A 21,625-nucleotide genomic window follows, 5' to 3' on the forward strand; every position below is an offset into this window, starting at 1 on the left:
GAGGCCCAATGCTTCCCACCCCCACTCTGAATTCTCTCTTACCTGTATCACTGAAATCTATAAATTCTTTTGAAAGTAAATTGGTAAGGAGTTCCATGATGAGAAGAAGATCCTGGTATTGGTCCTCTTCTGCTGTAACATCTATCCGCTGCCTACCTAAATTATTTTTGGAATACACTTGAAGTAGGGTCAGACAAGCTTCGTATAAATTCATGGCTTTAGACTACAAAGAAAAGAAGAGGGGGCTTAGTGGGAAATGTACGTTTGTTTCAGTAAGGACAGCCGCAAGCTTAAGAAACAGTTTCCACTACTACTTACGTTGTTCTAACAGCCTCTAGGATACCGTCGTTTTATTATTATTTATTGCAGTTGTCACTTTATAGAAAAAAACAAATTTCCTGCAAGTGCACATCCAACAATACAATAAGGAAGTCAAATCCTACCCAATCCCATTCGAAGATGAGCACCACAGCAAAGGTTTGAAACCACACCCAAATATAACCCCAAAACTTAACCACCAAAAGCCTAGATAAAAGAAAACAACTTAGCCTGGTGCCTAAAAACTGAGTGATGGCATGAGGTGTGTTTCCCCAGGGAGGGCATTCCACAAACCATTCCTCATTCTTCAAGAGCCATTTACAAGTTCCTATGGGTGTTAGCTATCTGACACTTATTAATAAAGTATTCATAAATACTGTATGTGTTGTCAAGAACCAAATGCCTACTTTTCTACTCATGTAAGGATTTAGCATTATGAAAATGAGTCTAGTTTATGCTCTTTCAACCTCCTCTCTTCTTCTCAAGTGCAGATGCAACCCTTTTAGATTATCTGCAGTTTATAGTGTGTTGTGTGAATCCCTAATGTAAAAAGCCAGCTTCATAAACTATGGCTTAAAGCAAGCTTGTATCCACTAATCACAATTAAGGTCAACCACATTTTGTTTGAGGCTGGACAATATGGCACAAATGGATACAGCAGAAGCATGGTATTTGCGGTGGCCACTCTTCACCCCCGGAGGCACACTACATTGTTTCTTGAGACAGGCAGATGCCAACAACAACACAAAGCAAAATCGAAAATTCTTTCTAGTAGCACCTTAGAGACCAACTGAGTTTGTTCCTGGTATGAGCTTTCGTGTGCATGCACACTTCTTCAGTAGAAGAGGTGTATGCACACGAAAGCTCATACCAGGAACAAACTCAGTTGGTCTCTAAGGTGCTACTAGAAAGAATTTTCGATTTTGTTTTGACTATGGCAGACCAACACGGCTACCCACCTGTAACAACAACACAAAGGAGAGGGAAGCATGTGAGCCTGGGAGGAAGGCTAGTCTTGTTCTTGTAATGTTAAACTATGTTAGTGCTAGGTCCAAAACAGCCCATCCTGCAGGATTTTTGATTGAATGGACCAATTCTAGAGCGGTAAATATATTAAGTTTGTTGCAGCAAAACACTGGTACCTTGAAGGCATAACAAATTAATTGTGCCGCACTCCTTCATGAGCTAGAGACCACTTCATCAGATGCATGAAACCCAGATGCATGACAGATATTGTATGTTTATGTGTTATATGCACACACACATGTGCACACAGACTAGCAGTGCAAGAGACAGGGCTGTTCTGTTGCTCTGTAGAGGACAAATGCTCATGAGTTCAAGCCAAAACCATTCCAAATGGGCAACCGAACAACGTAGGAAAACACCTAAAATGGGCAAATACTTCTGCTAGTAAGCCAGCAATTTCCAGTCTCTAGTCAGCCCATCTGCTAACATCAAATCTGTATGTGAACTCCATCTCAGCAGCTTCACTGTCTGTGCTTCCCTATGGAAATTTTCTGCTGCTGTATGGCCAGCTGTCCATGAATAGATTTACTGGAAAAAGAATACAAGGCAGTTCTTAAGTTTGAAAGGTAGTGGGCAGGTAGGGCCTGGAATAGCCTGAAACATACACCTCAAGTACTAAGGGAAATTACCAGTAATAGGGCTGAGCATTGCCCAAGTGTTCCAGTCTTCACAAACTTGCACCCCACACCCACACCCAAATTGTGTATTTGCGCCGTTATTTACCTCTCCAAGATAGCATATTTGTTTATGTGCAACTTCAACAAAAACTTCTATAATGAGGTTAACAGTCTCTGGTGTATTCTTGTACACCTCCATGAGTCCAATGCAATTGGTGAGGAAGTCCATTAGAAAATTAAAGAGAATTGCTACATTGTCTATCTGTGTAGCCTCAGCAATGCCGCAAAGTGCCTCTAAGGTGGCAGTGATTTCCTGTTTCACCTCCTCCTCTTGACAAATCTGCTGGAAGTTTTCTTGGTTTATCACATTCAAGAACCGCTGCTGAAGTGGTTGAAGTACCTACGGAGGAAGAAGCAAAACAGAATGCGTTGCAGTTTCATGTTAAAGCAGTAACAACAACCTCAGCTGTGAGTGTGAAATTTCTGACTTTTAACACTTAGTGAGAGCGGATGTTACATTAGAGAGGCAGTACGTCTCTGAATGTCAATGGATGGGAATCGAGGGCTGTTGTGCTCAGATCCTGCTGGTGTGCTTCCTATAGGCCTTTGTGAGAACAGGATGCTGGACTAGATGGGCCACTAACCTGTTCCAGCAGGGCTTTTCTTGTGTCCTTAGAGAGCCATGCCCTTCCATAGAAGACAACCTGAAGATTAGCCACTGGAACCCTGTTCACACTCCACTTATGTGGAAGCCAGCCTGGCCTCCAGGAGAATTAGGGGTCTTTTGACTATAGCTCAGGAATGCCCTTTGTCAGGCTTACAGTGGTGCTTTGGTTGTTGAACGTAATCCGTTCCAGGAGTCCATTCGACTCCCGGAACGGTTCAAAAACCAAGGCGCGGCTTCAAATTGGCTGCAGGAGCTTCCTGCACTCAATCGGAAGTGGCAGAAACCACACTGGATGTTCGGCTTCCAAAAAACGTTCGCAAACCAGAGCATTCAATTCCGGGTTTGCGGCGTTCGGGAGCCGATTTGTTCGACAACTAAGCCATTCAACAACCAAGGTACCACTGTATTTCCCTTTTTAGTGCCATTCTGCAAATACCATTATATCCTACCTTTAGGAGCTAGTGCTCTTGCTGTTCCTACTTATTCTTGTTGATGGTTTTGTACTTATTACTGAAAAAAGGCTTCTAGAGCAGCTTACGGAAGATCAATAAAAACAAGGCAGTTCCTGCCCACAAGTTTAATCTGATTCTTTCACCTAAACTATCATACAAACTTTTGTCCTTCACAACTTACTTCTGATAGTATAATATGATGTCACTGGGACAAAAAACTAACACTTGGTTCTATGCGGCTAAGAGGCTCCAGTAATTATTTCTGCAGTTCTAACGTCAACTACATGATACACTAAGACTAATGTTAAAATAAGCTGACATTTAAAGGTTTGCTAGATTTTTGTCACATGCAAAAGGAGATGGGAAGCCTGTGGTCTTCCAGGTGGTGTTGAGACTCCCAGCTCTTACCTCCGTCCAGTACTGCTGTTTGGTATCTGTGTCCATGTGAGCAAAACCTCCGAGAACTAAGGCTTTCATTAACGTTCGTTGCACAGAGCTGGACAAAAAGTGAAGAGGTGGGTTCCGCCGGGCAAACTGCTTTGCTAAGTTCCACCAGTTCTCACACTGAATCACTAAATTTGCCCTAAGAGCAGAAGGAGATTTAGACAATGTAGCTCAAAAGCGCACAGCAGTGACACAAATAAAGATTTAGAAGCCCTAAATGAGCAAGGTATACGGAGGACCCATTTTCATCCATGCCGCGTTTGTAATTTTTAAGCAGGTTTCAATGGCGGCCTCCTCCATGTGCCCCAGCCTTCCTAGATTAGGGGAGTAACCAGAGAGGTATTTTCCGCCTGGATTAGGTAGTTATGGAAAGACAAAATACACACATACAATAGTTTATTTCCTTTAAAAAAAAACACTCTAAAATTATGGTAAGGATTTAAAAACAACAATGATCTAAATCAGCTTTCACCATACTGGTGCCATCCAGATGTTTAGGACTACAGCTCCCATTAGGCCCAGCTGATGTTCATAACATCTGGAAGGCACCAGGTGAATGAAGAATCATCGATGCACTGGGGATTCTTTAGAAAAATGACAACTATTTCCAGCAGTAGATGTGCAAAAATGAATGCAGAGCCAGCAGTGAGATTTTGTTTTTTGCAGGGGGCACATCTATTTCTGTGGTCATTCTTGTTCCTCTTGTGCTCCCAAATTGAGGGCTAAAAAAAATGCTGATGAAACAAGCTGTGGAACTCCCTCACTAGGCCAATTAGCCTGGCATCTTCCTAACTACATCTTACAGTGTAATCCTACTTACGTCCACTATGTACAGGGTTGCAGCCTTAAGCACAAGGTGATGTCTATCCTGTTTCCTTGGGCTTTTTAACGATATCCAGTTGCATTTTATGATGCTACTTATTATCTATTAATTTGTGAACTGCCTTCCACGTATACGCCCCGAGGCCTTAAAAACAACTAAAATAATTGTTACAAGCTTTACCAGAACATAAAAAATGGACATCTAGGGCACAGACTATTTCATCTAGCTGGGAAAGCTTGTCGAAACGAAAATGTCTGCAACTGTTGTCTTGCTGTTACGACTCCTTTGGGCTGCTTTATACATACTTGCATGCTCATCACTTGGTAACAGTGCACCCTGAAAGTGCACCCTGAACATACAGAAACCTGCGTGCTCTGAACTCACCTTGGATTTTGTTCTCAGAATGAACCGTGTAATTAAATGAGTGGCTGAATATTTCTAGCAAACAATGGTTATCCTTATTACCATCAGCTTTGACGGGGCCAAGCCAGAAGAGAGGCTTTACAAATAGCAATTTGCAAGAGAGTGGGGTTTTTTGGGGGGTGGGTGGGACGTAAACTTTCCCTCTGTATCTACAAGGAACCTAACCTTTCTCAGGCACCTTGCAGCTGCTATTTATATAAACGAGAAACATCAGCTGCATTCATGCAACTCGCTAACATCAGAATCTCAACCAAGAATGCTGGGGAAAGGCAAATCTTTTTCTTTCAGCTTGTAACATTTAGGCTTACCTCTCTCTCCTTTCTACCAAAGTTACTAGCAACTGCACGGTGTCATTTGCAAGTTCCTGCTCAGAACTCCACACGGCAAGGTTGCTGATTACTTTTTCTAAGAGGTAACCCACAATCCATTGAGCGCCCTCTGTGTCAGCACCAAATGCCGTATTGAATGGCAGACTTATCTAGAAAAAAAGGGGGAGAAAGGTAATCCATATTGTACCTTGGCGAGCAGCACAGAAAGCACTCTCCCATGAAAATATGCCGACAATTTTGAATAGGCAAAGGAAGGGTTGGGTAGCCTGTGCTCCTCCATAGTTTGCTCAAATATTATTCCCATAACTACTGGCCATGTTAGCTGGACCTGATACGAATCCAACAACATCTCGAGAGCCAGGGATTCCCTTTCCCTATGCGAAGGGAAATCTTTTGAGATGTGTAAGTTTGATAAGAAAATTCTCAAGTTCATTCCCTAATGCTGCCATGTTCACATGTCACAGCAGATCATGTTCCAAACACTTACGTTTTTTGTCTTGCCAAATAATTCATTTAACAAATTTTATATATCCCTTGACTGTAAGAAAACCTCTTGGTGGTTTTCAAAAATATAAAACAAAACACTGGATTTCTCCGCAATAATGGGTTAACCACAATTTAAGGATGCTGCAATTGTAACTGGAGGCACATGATCCCTGGCGGTGCTGCATGCGTATGTTTTCAAGTTAGAAACAAAGGTCTATGGTCTGATTTGAGCCCTAGTCCGCACATGCAACAGAATGAGGTGGTAAAGGAAACTGCCAAAGGTGGGGTATGCCATTTTAGGAATTTTTCCCCAATATACAAACTCCCTGTGAGTAAAATGTTAGCGCATCAGACAGAAAGATTCTACAATACTCATTGCTATACAGGATCTCGAAGACCTTGTGACTCAAACGTTTTGGCCCCTGAACACCGTAAAGCCGGAAGTGAGTGTTCTGGTTTGCGAACGTTCTTTGGAAGCCAAATGTCTGGCGTGGCTTCTAATTGGCTGCAGGAAGCTCCTGCAGCCAATCGGAAGCCACGCCTTGGTTGTCAAACGTTTTTGGAAGTCGAACGGACTTGCGGAACGGATTCCGTTCAACAACCAAGGTACGACTGTACTAGCTTTCTACTTGCAGGTAGGTTTTTGTTTTTAGATAGAATTCAATCCCTTGCCTACCAGATCACCTCAGAGTTCTAGCACCTCATCCCCAAGTCATGCTGCTGTATTTACTCTGTTTAGAAAGAAGTAGTGAGCAAGACTAGTAATGCAAGGTAGAAGCTTAGGCCTTCCCTAGCAAATTCATCACCTGATTCACCATGGTACATCAAAATGGAGGGGGGAGAGAAATGCTTTTAGATTAAAATAGTTTTACCTGGTCATACAGTTTTTCATCTACTAGGAGATAGGTTTTTGCCCACCGCTTAAGGAACCATACAATGTCTTTTCCCATTTGCGGGCTCAGGAGGTGTGTTAAATCTGCTCTTATTGCTCGAGATTCCACTTCTGACACTCTTAGAATAGAAGACAATAACCTGAGGAAAATTAAAGACACCATGATTCTCCCCCAGTGTTCTGTTTATCTATTTCCTCACCACACACACACAGGGATGAAATCTTCAAAATAAGGGGTGGGGCAGACTGAGTGATATGATCAGTACTGGGATTTCTTAAGGGCTGGGTGTAATTGTTCCTGTTTGGAAGAGTATGTTCTCAAAGGATTCTCTTAGCTCCTTCATGCTCTAAATGACAGCTATGCTGCCTGCCTTGGAGCCTAGTATGTGCTGAAGAGTCATCTACATTTGACCTGGGACTCAGGTTACTAGAGAAGAATTATTTCCCCAAGACCCTGATAGTGCTGGGAACACTGTCTAAAGTTCTTGAAGTGTCTGTTGAAAGATGTGCCAATTTTAATGTCTCAAATTGGTCCAAAGCCACAAAGGGCTGAAATTTTGTAATTACTTCAATGGTAAAGTATGCAAGCCGGTGAGTTAGACTAATAATAATAATTGTCATTGCTCAATGGTATAGCACGTATTTCACTGCATAATGTCCCAAGTTCAGCTCTCAGCACCCAGAATACAAGTTCTTGTGTAGCAAAATTGGGACAGATTCATGATCTTAGAAAGCTTCTTCTGCCAGGCAGAAGACAGTGCTGAGCTAATGGTCTAGATGAGCACAAGGCGACTCTTTAGAACTCTATTTTTGTCCACAATGTGTCTCTGCAGTGGCAACTGTACTATTTAAAGGGGAAACTGTGCTCATGGATATGTAATGAACAAACACCTAGAAAGTAACTGCAAACCCAAATGTATTATGTGAGGTGGTTCTTAAGTATGCTTATATTATTATTTTTTAGGGCTCTGGAAAGCCATTATCAATTTATTCTCAATTTTGTGTTCCAAAATACTGGAACATGGTTAATATTATTTCTGTTGCCACTTCTATGCCCATCTTCCCTTACATTTATTGACCAGTGCCGTGATCCCAAGACTTGCAGCGCTTCTAAGAAAATACTCAGCCACTGCAACATCACAATCCTGCAAATCACATTCAGTCTCATGGCACAATATTTCCCCCCAGCATGTATAAATATTGTCAACTTAAGGGTCATATGCGCAGCAATTCAAACATTTCATATAGTTTCTTGAAGAACATTAGCTGTCAAAAAGACCACAAGTTTAACATTAATTTGAACTCAAACAGGGGATGCTGTAAATTCAGTAGAGTACACTATCACTTCCTCAAGATGACATTTGTGAAACTGGCACTGCTCTTGTAAGAGAGAGGAAACCCTTCAAGTATTCCCCTTAAAAGTCAATTGAACTCCACATCTAAAATCCGTTTTGGAAGCACACAATTTGTTCTGTGAACTGCAGCCCTAACAGCCAATAGCTTGCAGTTGGAAAAAATCTACCCCTTTCAAGGACTAGAATGCATTTTGAAAACCTCATACTGACTTAAGATGGTGTACGTTTGGGCCCCTGCTAAAGATAGAATTTTTATTAATTGTTTCTGCCTTGTTATGATATATAAATATATACTTCAGTGGATAACCTGCAGGTGGCATTGCTACACATGTCCACAACTCACTACACTTTCCATTATGATCTGCTTACTTATCTGTTCGCGCACTTAGCCCACTCAAGACTCGGCGCTTGTGTCCAGTCATAGCTGCTCTTGCGGTGAAAACTGATTTTAAATTGCAATGCAGCACTAACCTCTCCTCAAAGCAGAGCAACCTTTACACATTTACTTCCTCCTCGATCGTCAACTCTAGGTCACTATGGCGGCTTGCCACGAAGCCTATTTAACACTTTTTCACCATTAGTGACATTCACAATGCTCACGTGGATTAAATAATCTACAGTGGTAGCCCTATCTACCTCTGATTTGTTTTCAATATTTGGCATTAAAATACTAAATAAGTTACCTAATAACAGAATCGGTTCTGTTGTACCCTGGAATGGAAGAGGCCTTTTCTCCTGGAGATCCAAGAATTTGAAGCGTTGTATTGATGTCAACCTCAGTTGAATGCTTAATGGAATACTCCATTATTTCTGGAGGTATTAGCGGAGTCTCTCCCTGAGTATCATTAGCTAAGAGGTAGCCTTAAAATTAAAAGCAAACAAACAAAAAAAAGAAAGTAGTGACCTCAGGTTACCTGACCTAAATTAAGTACTGCTTTAAGGGCCATCAGAAGAGATGTTGAGAGCACTGGCATCAACATTTGACTATATTCTATCAGATGCTTAAGCTGTAACTTGCATTTACGTTACCATATTTCAGTTTTCTGCATGTGGGGACACATTCTGAAGAGTACAATGAAATATAATCACTGGGGTGGAAAGCAGCAGGCAATTTAAAAAAATACTTATCACTGTAAACTACCACAGCAAATGTAAACTAACTTTTTAAATAAATGCACAATGCAAATAACCTTCACAAATGCCAATTCAACCCTTTTTCACATTCACTGTGCCTGCAGCAAACCTGAAACATTTCAGAAGTTCTACAATATTGGTAGTCCAAAGAAACTGACTTTCATTTCAGAGGGAATACAGAAAGGCTAGGAGTATTTCATTAGGAAGATGTGATAGAAACAACTGTAGCCCTATGGAGGAAGAACCCATATATTATGAGGAATATATAGCATGTGAATCATGCCATTCCACCTGCCCTTGAACCTGATGAATGACTGCAAGTCTACGCCTCCTGCAGCATTAAACTCCACTTGAATGTGATACCCAGCATGTGGCCGTCTGGCAGATTTGAGGGGGTAGGCAAGATCTGGTGAAAAGTTTTGGCCTTTCAAGAAGGAAGGTTCGACAAATGGCACACCAGCGAAATTTCGCTGCAAGGAGTTGGAAGGAGACATTCAGTTCTACAAATACCCTGATGGGAAGTCATTATCCATTCGTATGTTACGTACCAATACTGTTTCTCTAAAACAGGACTATTAATTCTTCAAGCGTCAGCCTGAACTTATGGAGGGGGGTGGCTGCGATACACTGGAGGTAAATGTGACGTTCCGTTCATGCTTATTAAGGGGAAAGTAGTTTGCACTGTGATGAAGCTCTCGTCTCTGGAAGCTCTTTCCTGTGCTGCCCCTAGCTTGGTTAATGGGTGAGGGTCTGGGATTGACATTAAGGGGAGCTGCTAGTGAAAAGTGGGCAACGAGGCTTATTTGCTGAGGGAGAACATGTAGAAGATGCTGCTGCTGCTGCTGCTGCTGCTGCTGCTGCTGCTGCTGCTGCTGCTACATAAATTCTGGCTCCTTCAGTAGCAGCACTTTTGTTTGCCACCTTTGCATTCCCTTCCTCTTTTCAAGCTGGCTCTGGCCACTGGACCCAGAAGCTAAATCTGGGTGGAATGAATCTTTGCCTTGGTTGGTGATGGTGGAACATGGGAAGCAGCTATGCTACCGAGTCAGACAATTGGCCCATCTACCTCAGTAATGTCTGCGCTGACTGGCAGCACCTCCCCAGGATATCAGGCAGGACTCTCTCCCAATCCTACCTGCAGGTGCTAGGGATTAAACCTGGGACTTTCTGCATACAAAACAGATGCAAACTGGCCTTGGCAGTGGCAGCTATCGCCTCCACTAGGGTTATTTTGTTAAGCTTTCTGTGCTTACGTTTCATTGTCTCAGTGCTAGTGGCACTAAGTGGTGAGGCTTTCTGAACTCTGAAGGAACAGAACCTTTTAAGATTCTCTGAATATTTAGGGTCATCGAAAGAAGTGTGTGTGGGGAGAAACTTAAGGTGGGTGGGGGGTTGATAGCCTGTTGAGCTTAGCTTCTACTGGAAAAGCTCAGGCCGTTATGACTAGGCAGTACCATTGGGCAGGGAGAAGAAGAGAAACTGCCTCTCCACTTCCTGCTTCCTGGCTTACAACTGTAAGAGCAGCTTCATCCCAATGTAAACTGTTCTCCCTCAGCAACAGATAATTAATGTGTTGTTTAATGCTACTATCCTTTACTCAAACCTCTTCTTCAACAGATGCACACCAGAGGCACTAAGAAACCTTTTGCAAATGGAGTTATTCATCTTTGATCATTCTTAATTATATTTTATGGCTAGGGGGTGGGCTACGATGAGCTTCTGTCACACTTACAGAAAGCCCAGCATGGCCTCTTCCTGCTCCCTTGAGGGCGCATCCTCGTGTGTGAACGGCGTACACACAACTTCCACTGTTAAGCAAAAGCTACCAAAACGTCGGTCAAAGCAGCACCTGCTTCCAATGGTGCAACACCGGTGGCTTTGTGTTCAAAGATTTTCTACTCACCTGTGACTAGGATGAGCCAATGAATGTCCTCGTATAGGTCATCAAGCGCTTTATTGTCAATAGAGGCTGACCCGGCTGAGCCAATTAACTGCTGATGCCTTTGCAACTGGCCATGAAGCCTCGTCACTCTGTCTTCTAATAAGCTGAGGGAAAGTATTGAGAAAACTTGATCGTAATTGCATTCACCCTGGGGAAAACCCCTCTAAGCACATTTACAAATGACTGCCACAGTCCAGAAATGATTGAAGGCCCATACCTTGTAAGAAGAGGTATACAGTGTTCGGCAGCAATTCTTCCTAACATGCCTACGCTGGCCAGCTGGTCACAGAACTGCTCCCTGTCATCCTCCTGAAGCTCACTTATTTCTTCCTCTTCTCTGGAGGCAACACCATTGGCAGTCTGACATTGAAATGAGTTAAGCAGACTTTGAAAAGGATGTTCCTTCACTTGTACACGGAAAGATACAACTCCCTGGCTGCTTGTTAACTGTTATTTTCCCCACCTCACACCACCACCACCCCTGGTAATATTACCTCAAAAACAAAACAAAACATAGATTGAAGAAAGTCTGGCTGGTTCCCCCACCTTCTCTCCCCACAGGTAGAGGAACTAGAAACACCGTTTAAAATTGCTGAAGACATCTCAGTAAGGATGCAAGGCGTGACTTCTTTCTGAGGGCCCTCTTTCAGCCCTCTTTCATTTATGCAAACCGTCAAATAATGCTCTTAAACCTCAAAGCCTCAGCTGTTTCCTGAAGAGTGCCTCTCTACTTGAAAATCCTAGCTGCTACTTTGATATCAAACAAGCCAGCCTCTGCCATGCCAGCTGTGGCTTTTAAATGGTTACTCATGAGATGAGTGCCTCATCGTGCAGAAATCTATGAATTAACCTGTATAAACGAATTACGCTAAAATTGCCAAATTATAAATTCAATGGCCTCATTTACTAAGTATTTCTTGTACTGGCACTTATAATCTTCTAATAGTGCTACAGTGAGCATTAACCATGCTTTGTACAACACGCGGAGAAACACTGAGGCACTTCAATATACTTTAAAAGGGCAACAATGGGCATTCCCTAAAACAAAAGGAATACAGCTTCTGATAGGTACTTGCTCTCAAGCAATCTACATCAAAAATTGGAAACTAAGCAAAAATTATATCCACTATGTCCTTTAAAACACCGCAGAAGCTTGCTCTCTCTTCCTGGCTTGATTAACACCCTGCACTTTGAATTGTCAAAACGTAAAACTTTAATAATTCTGCAGTAGATTATATTTGAGATATGGGAAAAAAACACTAGATTCTGACTCTTCAGAACTTTAAATGACAGACTAAGAAAGCTGGAGGAGGCTGAAGTCATACCGACAAGCAAAGGACTGCCCTGTTGTTGTTGTTGTTGTTGTTGTTGCTGCTGCTGCTGCTGCTATTTGGTTAGGCTTTTTGCTTCCGATAGGTTTAGACTTTTTTAAATTGGAAATTTTTAAAATCCATTTTTGTTGTAAGATGCCTTGGAAACAGTTACAGTGGTATATAAATTTAGGGCTCAGTTCACACTGCAGCAGCCTTCCCCAATCAGGTGCCCTCTTGATATTTTGGACTATAATCCCGTAAGCGCCAGCCAGCATCAAGGAAAGATCCCTTTTGTTTTTGGAGTTACCATTCTGGATCCAACCCATAGTTAATAGGTAAAATTACTTCTGCTATTTAGTGTGTGGTTTGTCGTGGGCAGGAGACAACTGGAGCTAAACAACAGGAAGAAAAAGCTCAGTCAAGTGCCTTTCCTTTCTTGTAAATATGATTTCAGCCTCCTCCTATTTTATTGTAGGCAAACCAAAGCCTTTTAATTACTCTGCAATCCCAGACCTTCACTGCCAGCTCAAGAACTTACCAAATTCCTTGTACCATCAGGAGCAGCTAAGTGGCACTGGATGTAAGAATTAAAAACCTGAACAGCATGTTGGGTAAAGAAGCCTTTATGGAAATGTTTGTCATCTTGTACCAAAGTAAGCCAGGATTCCAAGAGCTTGTCATATGCTTCCATGTATACCATGTCGTCTTTGTCAAGCTAAGGAAAAAGAAGAAAAAGACCTGTTACCCCCCCAAAAAAGTTGCCCAAGCTTTCTTCAAGTTACACTACTGTGCCTATTAAGAACACAAGGACAAAGTGTTTTCAATAACACACACTCGCAGATTATCAACGCATGTACCACTCATACTTATTCCGAAAACAGTTCATAGTTGGCACCTTCTGGAGAAAGATACTTTTGAGTGGATCCAAGCATCTAAAACCGCAGACAGTCTGGATCCAAACAGCTGGTTGCAAAATCAACTAAGACACACCACCACCAGATGTAGCCACCTGTGCCACCTCAAATGCCATTACAGAGGGTCCCTCAAGTCTCAGAGTTGGCTTTTCAGGGATGCAGGGGGGTTGCAGCACAAATGAGGCTGCGAAAACCTGTTTTGGGAGCAGAATTCAACTTGCAGTTCTTAGCGTCCAACCCATTTCAACAGTTACAAAGTGGGTAAATGTGTTTTGATGAATATGACATCTTTTTGTTAATTTGTTTACCTTTTTAAAAACAAAACAAAACAAACAAAACAAAAACCACCAATATATTTTGCCCCTGAAAAACATCTTTAACATTCTGAGAATAAGGAATCATAGAATCATAGAGTTGGAAGAGACCACAAGGGCCATCCAGTCCAACCCCCTGCCAAGCAGGAATCATTGAACACAATGCCTCCAGTCAGTCAGTCTTCCATAGTAATAAGTGCTCTCTCTTGCGGGCTCTCTCTTTTTTGCAAGTTATGAGGTCTCAAAACTCAAGGAAGCGTTTTAGCTACCTAACAAAAACTACAAAAAACCCAGCAGCAGCTCAGAGATAAGCTTACCCAAATGTTGCCTAATAATAATAATAATAATAATAAAATATTCTTCCTTCTGAATTTCCTAAAGATGATTAGAAAATTCAACCAGCTTCTTCACTGCATGGACAATGGAATTAGAATACCTGTAGACTCATAGCCCTTTTCACATATTGGTAAAACTGGATATAATCAACATGCAGTGAGATTGTCCCAGTTCAGTTCTTATGCCAAGTATACTCACTGGGCCAGGCTCACATACATATCATGGAGTCCCAGTGCATTTACGTCATCACAGGTTATTGAGCTTACATACAGTGGATTTCACACACAAAGGGAAACAGAACACTCTGCATCCAATGCATGGAGTCAACATGGGCAGCAAGACATATTTCTATTGTCCAGTTGCACACTGTTTATATCAAGTTTTGCTGCTTTAGTCTATTGGTATATTGTTAAGTTAAAATAATGAATGAACTCATTTTTAGGCTATGCTCCATATCCTTTATAGTCTTCTTTAAAGTCTTCTCCAGATTAAATCATTGTTGTACTACAATAAAATATGACGACCGAAGCTGCCTATTAAATTGAATAGCCCCTCCCCTAAATGAAACTGGAAGGCCTTGTTTCCATTTCCCAATCTCAAAATTCTTTTAAATGCCCAGCTACTCCTTCCCCTTCCTCACAACCACACAGATGAGAAAAGCCCAATGAAAAGAACTAGTTTACTTATGTACCCCACTCCCAATCAAAGCACATAGTGATTTTCGGGAGATGTAACGCTTTTCCTAACTGAATTATTTCAAATGTGCTTTGTGCTAGGTGCTGATCAATGTCATCGACTTCAGTTCATATGGCGCCACAACTTTTGGCTTGCTGCTGGTCCTTGCTCTTCTCTGCACATATCAGGGGGGACTTCAGGAGTGCCTTGCACAGTGGTACCTCGGAAGTTGAACGGATTCCGTTGCGGAAGTCCATTCAACTTCTAAAACGTTCGGAAACCAGGGCACGGCTTCCGATCGGCTGTAGGAAGCTCCTGCAGCCAATTGGAAGCTGCAGAAGCCGCGTCGGACTTTCAGGTTCCAAAGAACTTTCGCAAACCAGAATAATCACTTCCGGGTTTGCGGCCTTTGGGAGCCAAAAATTTCGAGTTGCAAGGCGCTCAGGATCTGAAGTACGACTGTACTGCACTTTGTTTTTGGAGCAAACACTCAGGGGCTGCTTCTGCCTGCACCAAACTTCAGCACAGCATAACTGCTCCCCAAATCCTCCTCTAAGAACAAGAGAATGGGAGCTCTTGTATCGGAGTGAGCTTTTACACTCCTGGTTCTGTGCAAGAACCTCCCTCCCTACTGTGTGTGGAGAACATTGGGAGGGACACATGAGCAGCTAGCCTGCCAAGTGGGTCAGGGATACTTCTTAAGTAAACAGCTTGGAGGAGGCCTGTAAAAGATTACGAAGGAAACCTGACAGCCCAACTCACACTTTCTTCCAACCCATATGGAGATCTATCATTCCATTCTACTGGAATGTTGTAAATACAAAGCAAAAATTAGCTTTGTGAGCCAAAAATACATGTTCTGTTAAGTGAAACCAGAACACATGCAAAAACCGGGCTGTTCTAGTAATTCCACTACCGTGTTTCCCCTATTTTAAGAAGCCGTCTTTTTTTCCCTTCAAGAAAACACACTATGGCTTATTTTAAGGGGATGTCTTATTTTTATTACGTGAGCAAGCACAGCACGATGGCGCTGGAGATTTACTAAGCGACGGCACTGCTGCAAGGCTCCTGGGGAGCCAATTAGTCTGCCTTGTCCCTGAAGGCTGAAGGGATCTTATTTGTCCCCCCCTTGGGGGGAGCAACAGCCAACAGAGAGTTGTGGCTTTCCCCCCTCCAGCTCAGCCTGGCCTCAGGTGGCTCATTGCCGCCGCGCTGTGTGCTCTGGCTGCACGCCGCGCACACGCCTCACCAGCCGGCCTGAGCAACAAGCGGGAGCCAGAGCGGGTGGCTGGAGAGAGTGAGGCGGGCGCTGGAGTCCCTGGTGAGCACTCAGCCTCCAGCATTTAAAGGCACGGCTCTCCCGGAAGGGAGGTGGGTGCGCGCTTTCTCGGCCGGCCGGCCGCTCGCTTTTTGTTCCCCAAACACACAAAAGTCGCACGTCTTTGGTGGCACTTCGTCCTCCGTGCGCCCTGCTCGATGCGCGCAGCACCGATCGCAATCAGTGGAGGGAGCTTTGGTTTGGGGGCAGGCAAAGATCAGGGTGGGGTGAGGTGCTGCTAAAAAAGCGGAAAAAAACTCTGAGCCATATGCAGTCAGAATCGGAAAGTACCGAGTTGGTGCGGAGGTTGCCAACTTTAAAAAACAAAAGCCCAGCCGCACCGCCTGTGCCTTTAGTGGGAAACTGAGCGGAGGGTGAAGCGAGACTGCTTCGTAAACACATGAGAAGCTGGATCAGGCTGGAGCTGTTGCCAGGAGGCGCCGCGTCCAGCCCCGCCTCTTCCTTGGCGCCCTCCAAAACTGTGCCTATCACTATGGCTTATTTTCGGGGTACGGCTTACATTTCGCAAATGCGGAAAAAAATCCTGCTATGGCTTATTTTATGGCTACGTCTTAAAATATGGGAAACACGGTATTTAAAGTATCTTTAAAGAACGAGGAAACCTGAGCCACTTGAGCCTAACACCCTGACAGCCCATAGGTTGAAAATTTGGCCAACCCATGAAAAGGCAAACATCAACAAACAGAGCAGTTTATGGGAAACTGTCCCATGTAATTTGTTTCCAGTCAATCAACTGCATTTAGAAAAGTTCTGAAGGATATTAGTTTGTTTGATAACCGTCTTGCGTCCCTCCCTGGTCATTTAATTAGAACACACGTTTAAAGACTCTTTGGGCACAAGGACACGCTGTACCAGTACGAACCTACAAGGTATTAAGAACTGTCAGTGCAGAATCCTCTGCAGGAAATCTAATACCCATCTGGTGTTTGAAATATAGCCATCTGTGCCAAAAGAAAAACCATAATCAAGAAAGCTAAATGCCACTATGACATTGCATTCAAAATTAAGCAAAAGCAAATAAATTATTCCACTAGTTGCATTCAGGATTGTGGTGACAAGATGGCTGCAGAGCCTTCAGGGAGGATGCATTATAAAAACTGGAAGAATGCAAGTGGTGGTGAACTGTTTGTGTATGGCAGAAGATCCATTCAGCGCAAATGAACTGTAAGCAGATTCAATGATCTTCCGTTACCTCTTTCAAGCTAGGACAAAATGCACTAGACTGATATCAGGAGTGGTAAGGCCCACCTACACTGGACAGTACAAGAAAACTTTATTACAAGATGAAAAAGGATTTCATATGAAGCAGAATAAAGGCTATAAAGGGCGAGAGTTTGCACTGAGTTTAGACCCAGAATAGAGTCTTAAGCCCATTTATGAAGGGTTGGTCTGTCAGTCTTTGATATTATTATTACTACCGTATTTTTCACTCCATAAGAGGCACTTTTTCCCTCCTAAAAAGTAAGGGAAAGTGTCTGTGCGTCTTATGGGGCGAAGGCGCTGGACGGCATTGGGATCCCTCGGCTGCCGTTACAGTCGCGAGTGGAGGGATGCCTCTGCCACTGGAGCCGGCGCCTCTCCCGGCCACAGTCTCCTGTCCCTGCTGTTGCGGGCGGTGGTGGGTGGACAAGTGGCTTCAGCTGCTCATCCGTCTGCCCCCGCTTCTTCCGCCGCCCCCTCCGACGCTCGCAAGAGCAGGGATCAAGCTGCGGGTTGGAGAGGCGCTGCCCTGCAGGCTCCGATCTCTTGCGGGTGGCTGGGGGGGGTGGATGGACAAGCAGCTTTGGCTGCTCGTCCGTCTGCCCCCGCTTCTGCCGCCCCCCCCCTCCGACGCTCAAATGTCAAAAGCTATGGTAATGAGATTTTTCTTCGGCATTCACCAAAAGCAGCATAATCAAGATGCAAGGTGCAATTTTGTGGGGAGGAAGTTCTACAAGTTAGGCGCTGCCAGGGAGCATGTCCTCTCCCGAATCACCACCTCCTGGGTTTCTGACCATATCTCCTGTGCAGAAGCTGGTTGTTGTTTTTTAAACTAATACAAACATTATTTTTGCCAGGCAATATGTCTTTATATAGCTATGAAGCACCACATTCTGCCCTGAAAAATTCTACAGCCCCTGAAAACTCTTCCATGAATGGCAGGGGCTATGCAGAATGTGTGCATCTTACTTGATTATAAACTAACTGGAATCAGCTGCGGAAGTGGTGTGTCTTTTCTAGGTTATGCCAAGTGTAAAGCTTTGCAGTGAAAATAGTAAAATGGTGGGACAGTTGCAAGAAGAACCCAGGAGGGAAGAATGGTGTGAAGTTCATGGGATGTGAAAAGAAGTCCTGTCGTATCAGTTGGGTATCCTTCACAAGAGTAGTTAAAAAAGAGTTGCGAAAGTTATTCATTTCCATGCTTCAGGTGCTCCAGCTGTACTTTCCTGTAGGTGTGTCAAACTACACACAAAAACATGAAGCATATTGGAGGGAGATGTTTATCTACTTAGGATTTATTGAGCTTCCTTTTCAACTACCGGTTCATAAAATGGCACAGCAGTGAACAAAGCTGTTCATGTAACAAATGTGTCCAATTCAATCCTGCTGTTCCCAATAAAAGGTAATGATTTCATGGATGGGCATTAAAGGGATAATTTAGCAAGAACTAGATTTGGTATGGTGTCATAGCAAGAAAAACAACCCAGAGCAGCCTCATTTGTTCACTTTGTGGTTCCCGTTTCCCCACGTTAAAAGTATTTCTTTTTAATTATAAAAAAAGTTAAACTCTCAAGCAAAATTCTAAAGCTGCTATACTGAGGCAGGTACCTAACACAATTTTAAAATGTGAATTCACTGCTGAAGTGCCAAGTTTTGAACTGGTACTAACTTCTCGCCTAATACTGTCTCAAAAGCTGATTTCCAATTACCCCGTTTGCACACAAAACACAAAAAGTACACTAACGCAACTCATTAGAACTATTACAAATATATTTAGCATTTGTGGGGCGGGGGTGGCGGATGCGTGGCAAGATCAGCATTAACATGAACTAAAAACTAAAGACAAACATTTTGAAGCAAGCCTTTAGGAATTCAAAGATCTGTACTCACCACTTCCTCCAAGGCAGCACTTCTCCCAAAAGAGCAAGTGAGGTGTGTGAGGCAGTTAACGAACGAAGAAAAAAGTTCATTTGGAATGGCTGTTAATATATTGCGAGGAAATACAGTGATCAAGTTGCTGATTATACTTGATATTCCCACTGCTTCAGAGTCCTCTATCTCAATTCTGTTAAGACAAAACATTTTTTTAAAAAAGAGAAAAGAGTAAACAATTCTACCGGCACAGTCAAATCAAGACCCACTGTCAAGAATCTTTCAAGTATTCCACGCCACTGTTCAAGCTGGAAAGAACTACAGGAAGCAAGTCCCTCCCTCCTCAATTCTAGGAAGCAAACCTATTACATACCCATTGATAGTGTTGAGCAATCCCTCAATGAAGTGAGCTAAGTAATCGACTTGAGAACTTTCGTCTGGAAACACTGGCCCGTGGAGAGAGGCTAGCTGAGCTAGGCACTGCAGCGAGTCTTGTGCCATATCTGTGTCTTCTCTAATTTTTCGATGCACCTTTTTGGAAGCAAGAGGGTTAACACCACATGAGAGGCAGGGGTAGGAAATTAGACATTCTTCTACCATAGTCACATGGCTCACAATCCTAGTCCATGCACACGCAACACACACTCAGAGCTTTCTCTACTGAATTTGAAATCAAGAGTCTTGTTATTTCTAGGCACTTAAACCTTCCAAGCTGCCCTCTCAATATGCCAACTTCATAAGCCATATTTAATTAGTCTAAGGCAATGTTTCGCTGGGACCTACCTACATGTTGAACTGTCTATGCATGTTGAGACTTAAGAGAGAAACAGATGCCAGCCAGTCAGACATGCTGCTACTTCTAAAAACAGCAATAATGACAGCCATCTGTATTATGCTAACTATGCCTGGGCTACAGTGTCTTGCTAAAGTTAGTCGACAAGTTCAATCAAGATTATATAGATGCTTCTTTAGCAGAGGTAAACACAGAACCCGCAAGAAACCAAATATATTTTGCTTGCAGCAAAATCTTTTGATTCCGTTTTGATCCCCTCATTTCTGCGAGCAGGATCATGCCACTCTTCCTCAGGAGGTCTTCAGCGAGAAGAAATCATCTCAACAAAGTGAGCATCCATTTGCTGACTGAATTTTTATGACAAAATAAGGATGTCAAGGGAACTTACTTTACATAAATTCTTGGGTGCAAATTAGAGCATCTAGAATCCGACATCAAGAAATAGTAATCCAATAAGAAATATAATACTAGTAATTGAAATATATGGATATAAATTAAATGAATGCCCATCTCAAAGTACTAATTTTTTTTAGAAGCAATGATAAATTACGAGTTCTCTTCGATTAAAGGAACACTGAATTTTTAATATAACAAGATTCACTGTAGTGCTATGTTTTCTAGTTTAATCAAAGCTCCTATTGAAACACAGGCATGGCAAATAAACACTGCAAATCAGGAATTAGCCAGCAGAGCAGAGATTCTGCTTTTTAGATACTTAGTAAGCCGTAAAAAAGCTAATAAATGGGTTAGTTACCATTTCATTTGTATGAATTTGATATCTAAAATAAATCTAAGTGTGTCTGGTAAAAAGAGTAATATAATTTGAAAATAAGTTATTTTACCAATAAAAGTGAGCCTTTGAGCCAGAGACCTCGTAACAGAGAATTACATTAGAAAGGGTTAACCTGTAAACGCAAAAACTATTTGCTTGTGGAGGTTCCCAGCTGACAGTAGCAAAGCAACTGTCTGGGTTGTCTAGACAGCTGTTCACATTGTGTGCAGCTGTTAAATGGTCTGCCAGCAAGTTTTTCACCTTTTTGAAAATGCTTGAGCAAGATAAAAAACTCATAAGTAACTATGTACACACAACAGCTAAAATTGTCAAGCAAACTAATACACTATACAAAATATTTACTAAACGTTATTTGACATCTAGACAAGAGTTTTAAATATTTCTTAGCTCTGAAACCAATACCCACACATTCCAGCAATACACAATTTTATTCCTGGAGATAAACCTAAACTGGTTTCTTCCATGTATTTTTTTTCAGGATGGTAATCTATATTCTTAAAGCATTGTCCTTTTCTCCATTAATGTACAATGATTTGGAGCCTTTAGGTAACCAATGCTGCAATCCTACAGCTACCTATTTGAGAGGAAAAGCACCACTGAACATGCCTAGATGGCTGAAGATTTCCTGAACAGAGTGCTCAAGGCACCAAAGACTGCGTCACATGCAATGCCATTATTTCTTATATGGTAGTAAGGTCTATGTAGAAGACATACATGTGCACTGTTCACATGCAGCAAACATGCAAGACAAAATAGACACATGTGTCCCTGGTTGCTTATGACAGCGACACACAACTTTCCTGCACAGAAACATCATCAAAGTAGGAAGTTGCCTACATGGGAAAACAGTCCTTAAGCTGCATTAAGTTCTGCTATACCAAATGAGAATAGGGCCTTCCGAGAAGGCAGGTGAGGATTTGTCTGCTTTTTATAATCGACTGGGAATTTTTAATTAAGTGTCGTTATTAGGGAATTGACTAACTTCACACTGCAACACCACTTCTTAGGTCTAAATGACACCCAGATTAAACACTATCAAAATTCATTGAAAACTTTAAATACAGTGCCTTCATTTCTGTTCACCAAGCAAGATCTTAAAGCAACAATATCAGCGTGCAACTAGGCGCACATAGGCAAAATTTTCGTTAACCTCTAGCAAACAAACCAA

General features: G+C 42.5%; 1 protein-coding gene across 1 annotated transcript in view; it reads right to left on the reverse strand.

Annotated features, from left to right (window-relative positions):
• The window catches only part of XPO4 (exportin 4), a 60,919-nt gene that overhangs the window by 6,427 nt on the left and 32,867 nt on the right, over nucleotides 1-21,625 (reverse strand). Inside the window, exons 8-18 of the mRNA XM_033146305.1 lie at nucleotides 19,245-19,402; nucleotides 18,890-19,064; nucleotides 12,760-12,936; nucleotides 11,126-11,268; nucleotides 10,870-11,012; nucleotides 8,516-8,693; nucleotides 6,458-6,617; nucleotides 5,079-5,248; nucleotides 3,489-3,663; nucleotides 2,068-2,361; nucleotides 43-223 (exon numbers count right to left, since the gene is read on the reverse strand). Coding sequence (XP_033002196.1) covers nucleotides 43-223; nucleotides 2,068-2,361; nucleotides 3,489-3,663; nucleotides 5,079-5,248; nucleotides 6,458-6,617; nucleotides 8,516-8,693; nucleotides 10,870-11,012; nucleotides 11,126-11,268; nucleotides 12,760-12,936; nucleotides 18,890-19,064; nucleotides 19,245-19,402 — 1,954 coding nt within the window. The remainder of the gene's footprint in view (nucleotides 1-42; nucleotides 224-2,067; nucleotides 2,362-3,488; nucleotides 3,664-5,078; nucleotides 5,249-6,457; nucleotides 6,618-8,515; nucleotides 8,694-10,869; nucleotides 11,013-11,125; nucleotides 11,269-12,759; nucleotides 12,937-18,889; nucleotides 19,065-19,244; nucleotides 19,403-21,625) is intronic.

This window comes from Lacerta agilis, chromosome 4 (genome assembly GCF_009819535.1).
Source record: "Lacerta agilis isolate rLacAgi1 chromosome 4, rLacAgi1.pri, whole genome shotgun sequence".
Classification (NCBI taxonomy): Eukaryota; Metazoa; Chordata; class Lepidosauria; order Squamata; family Lacertidae; genus Lacerta; species Lacerta agilis.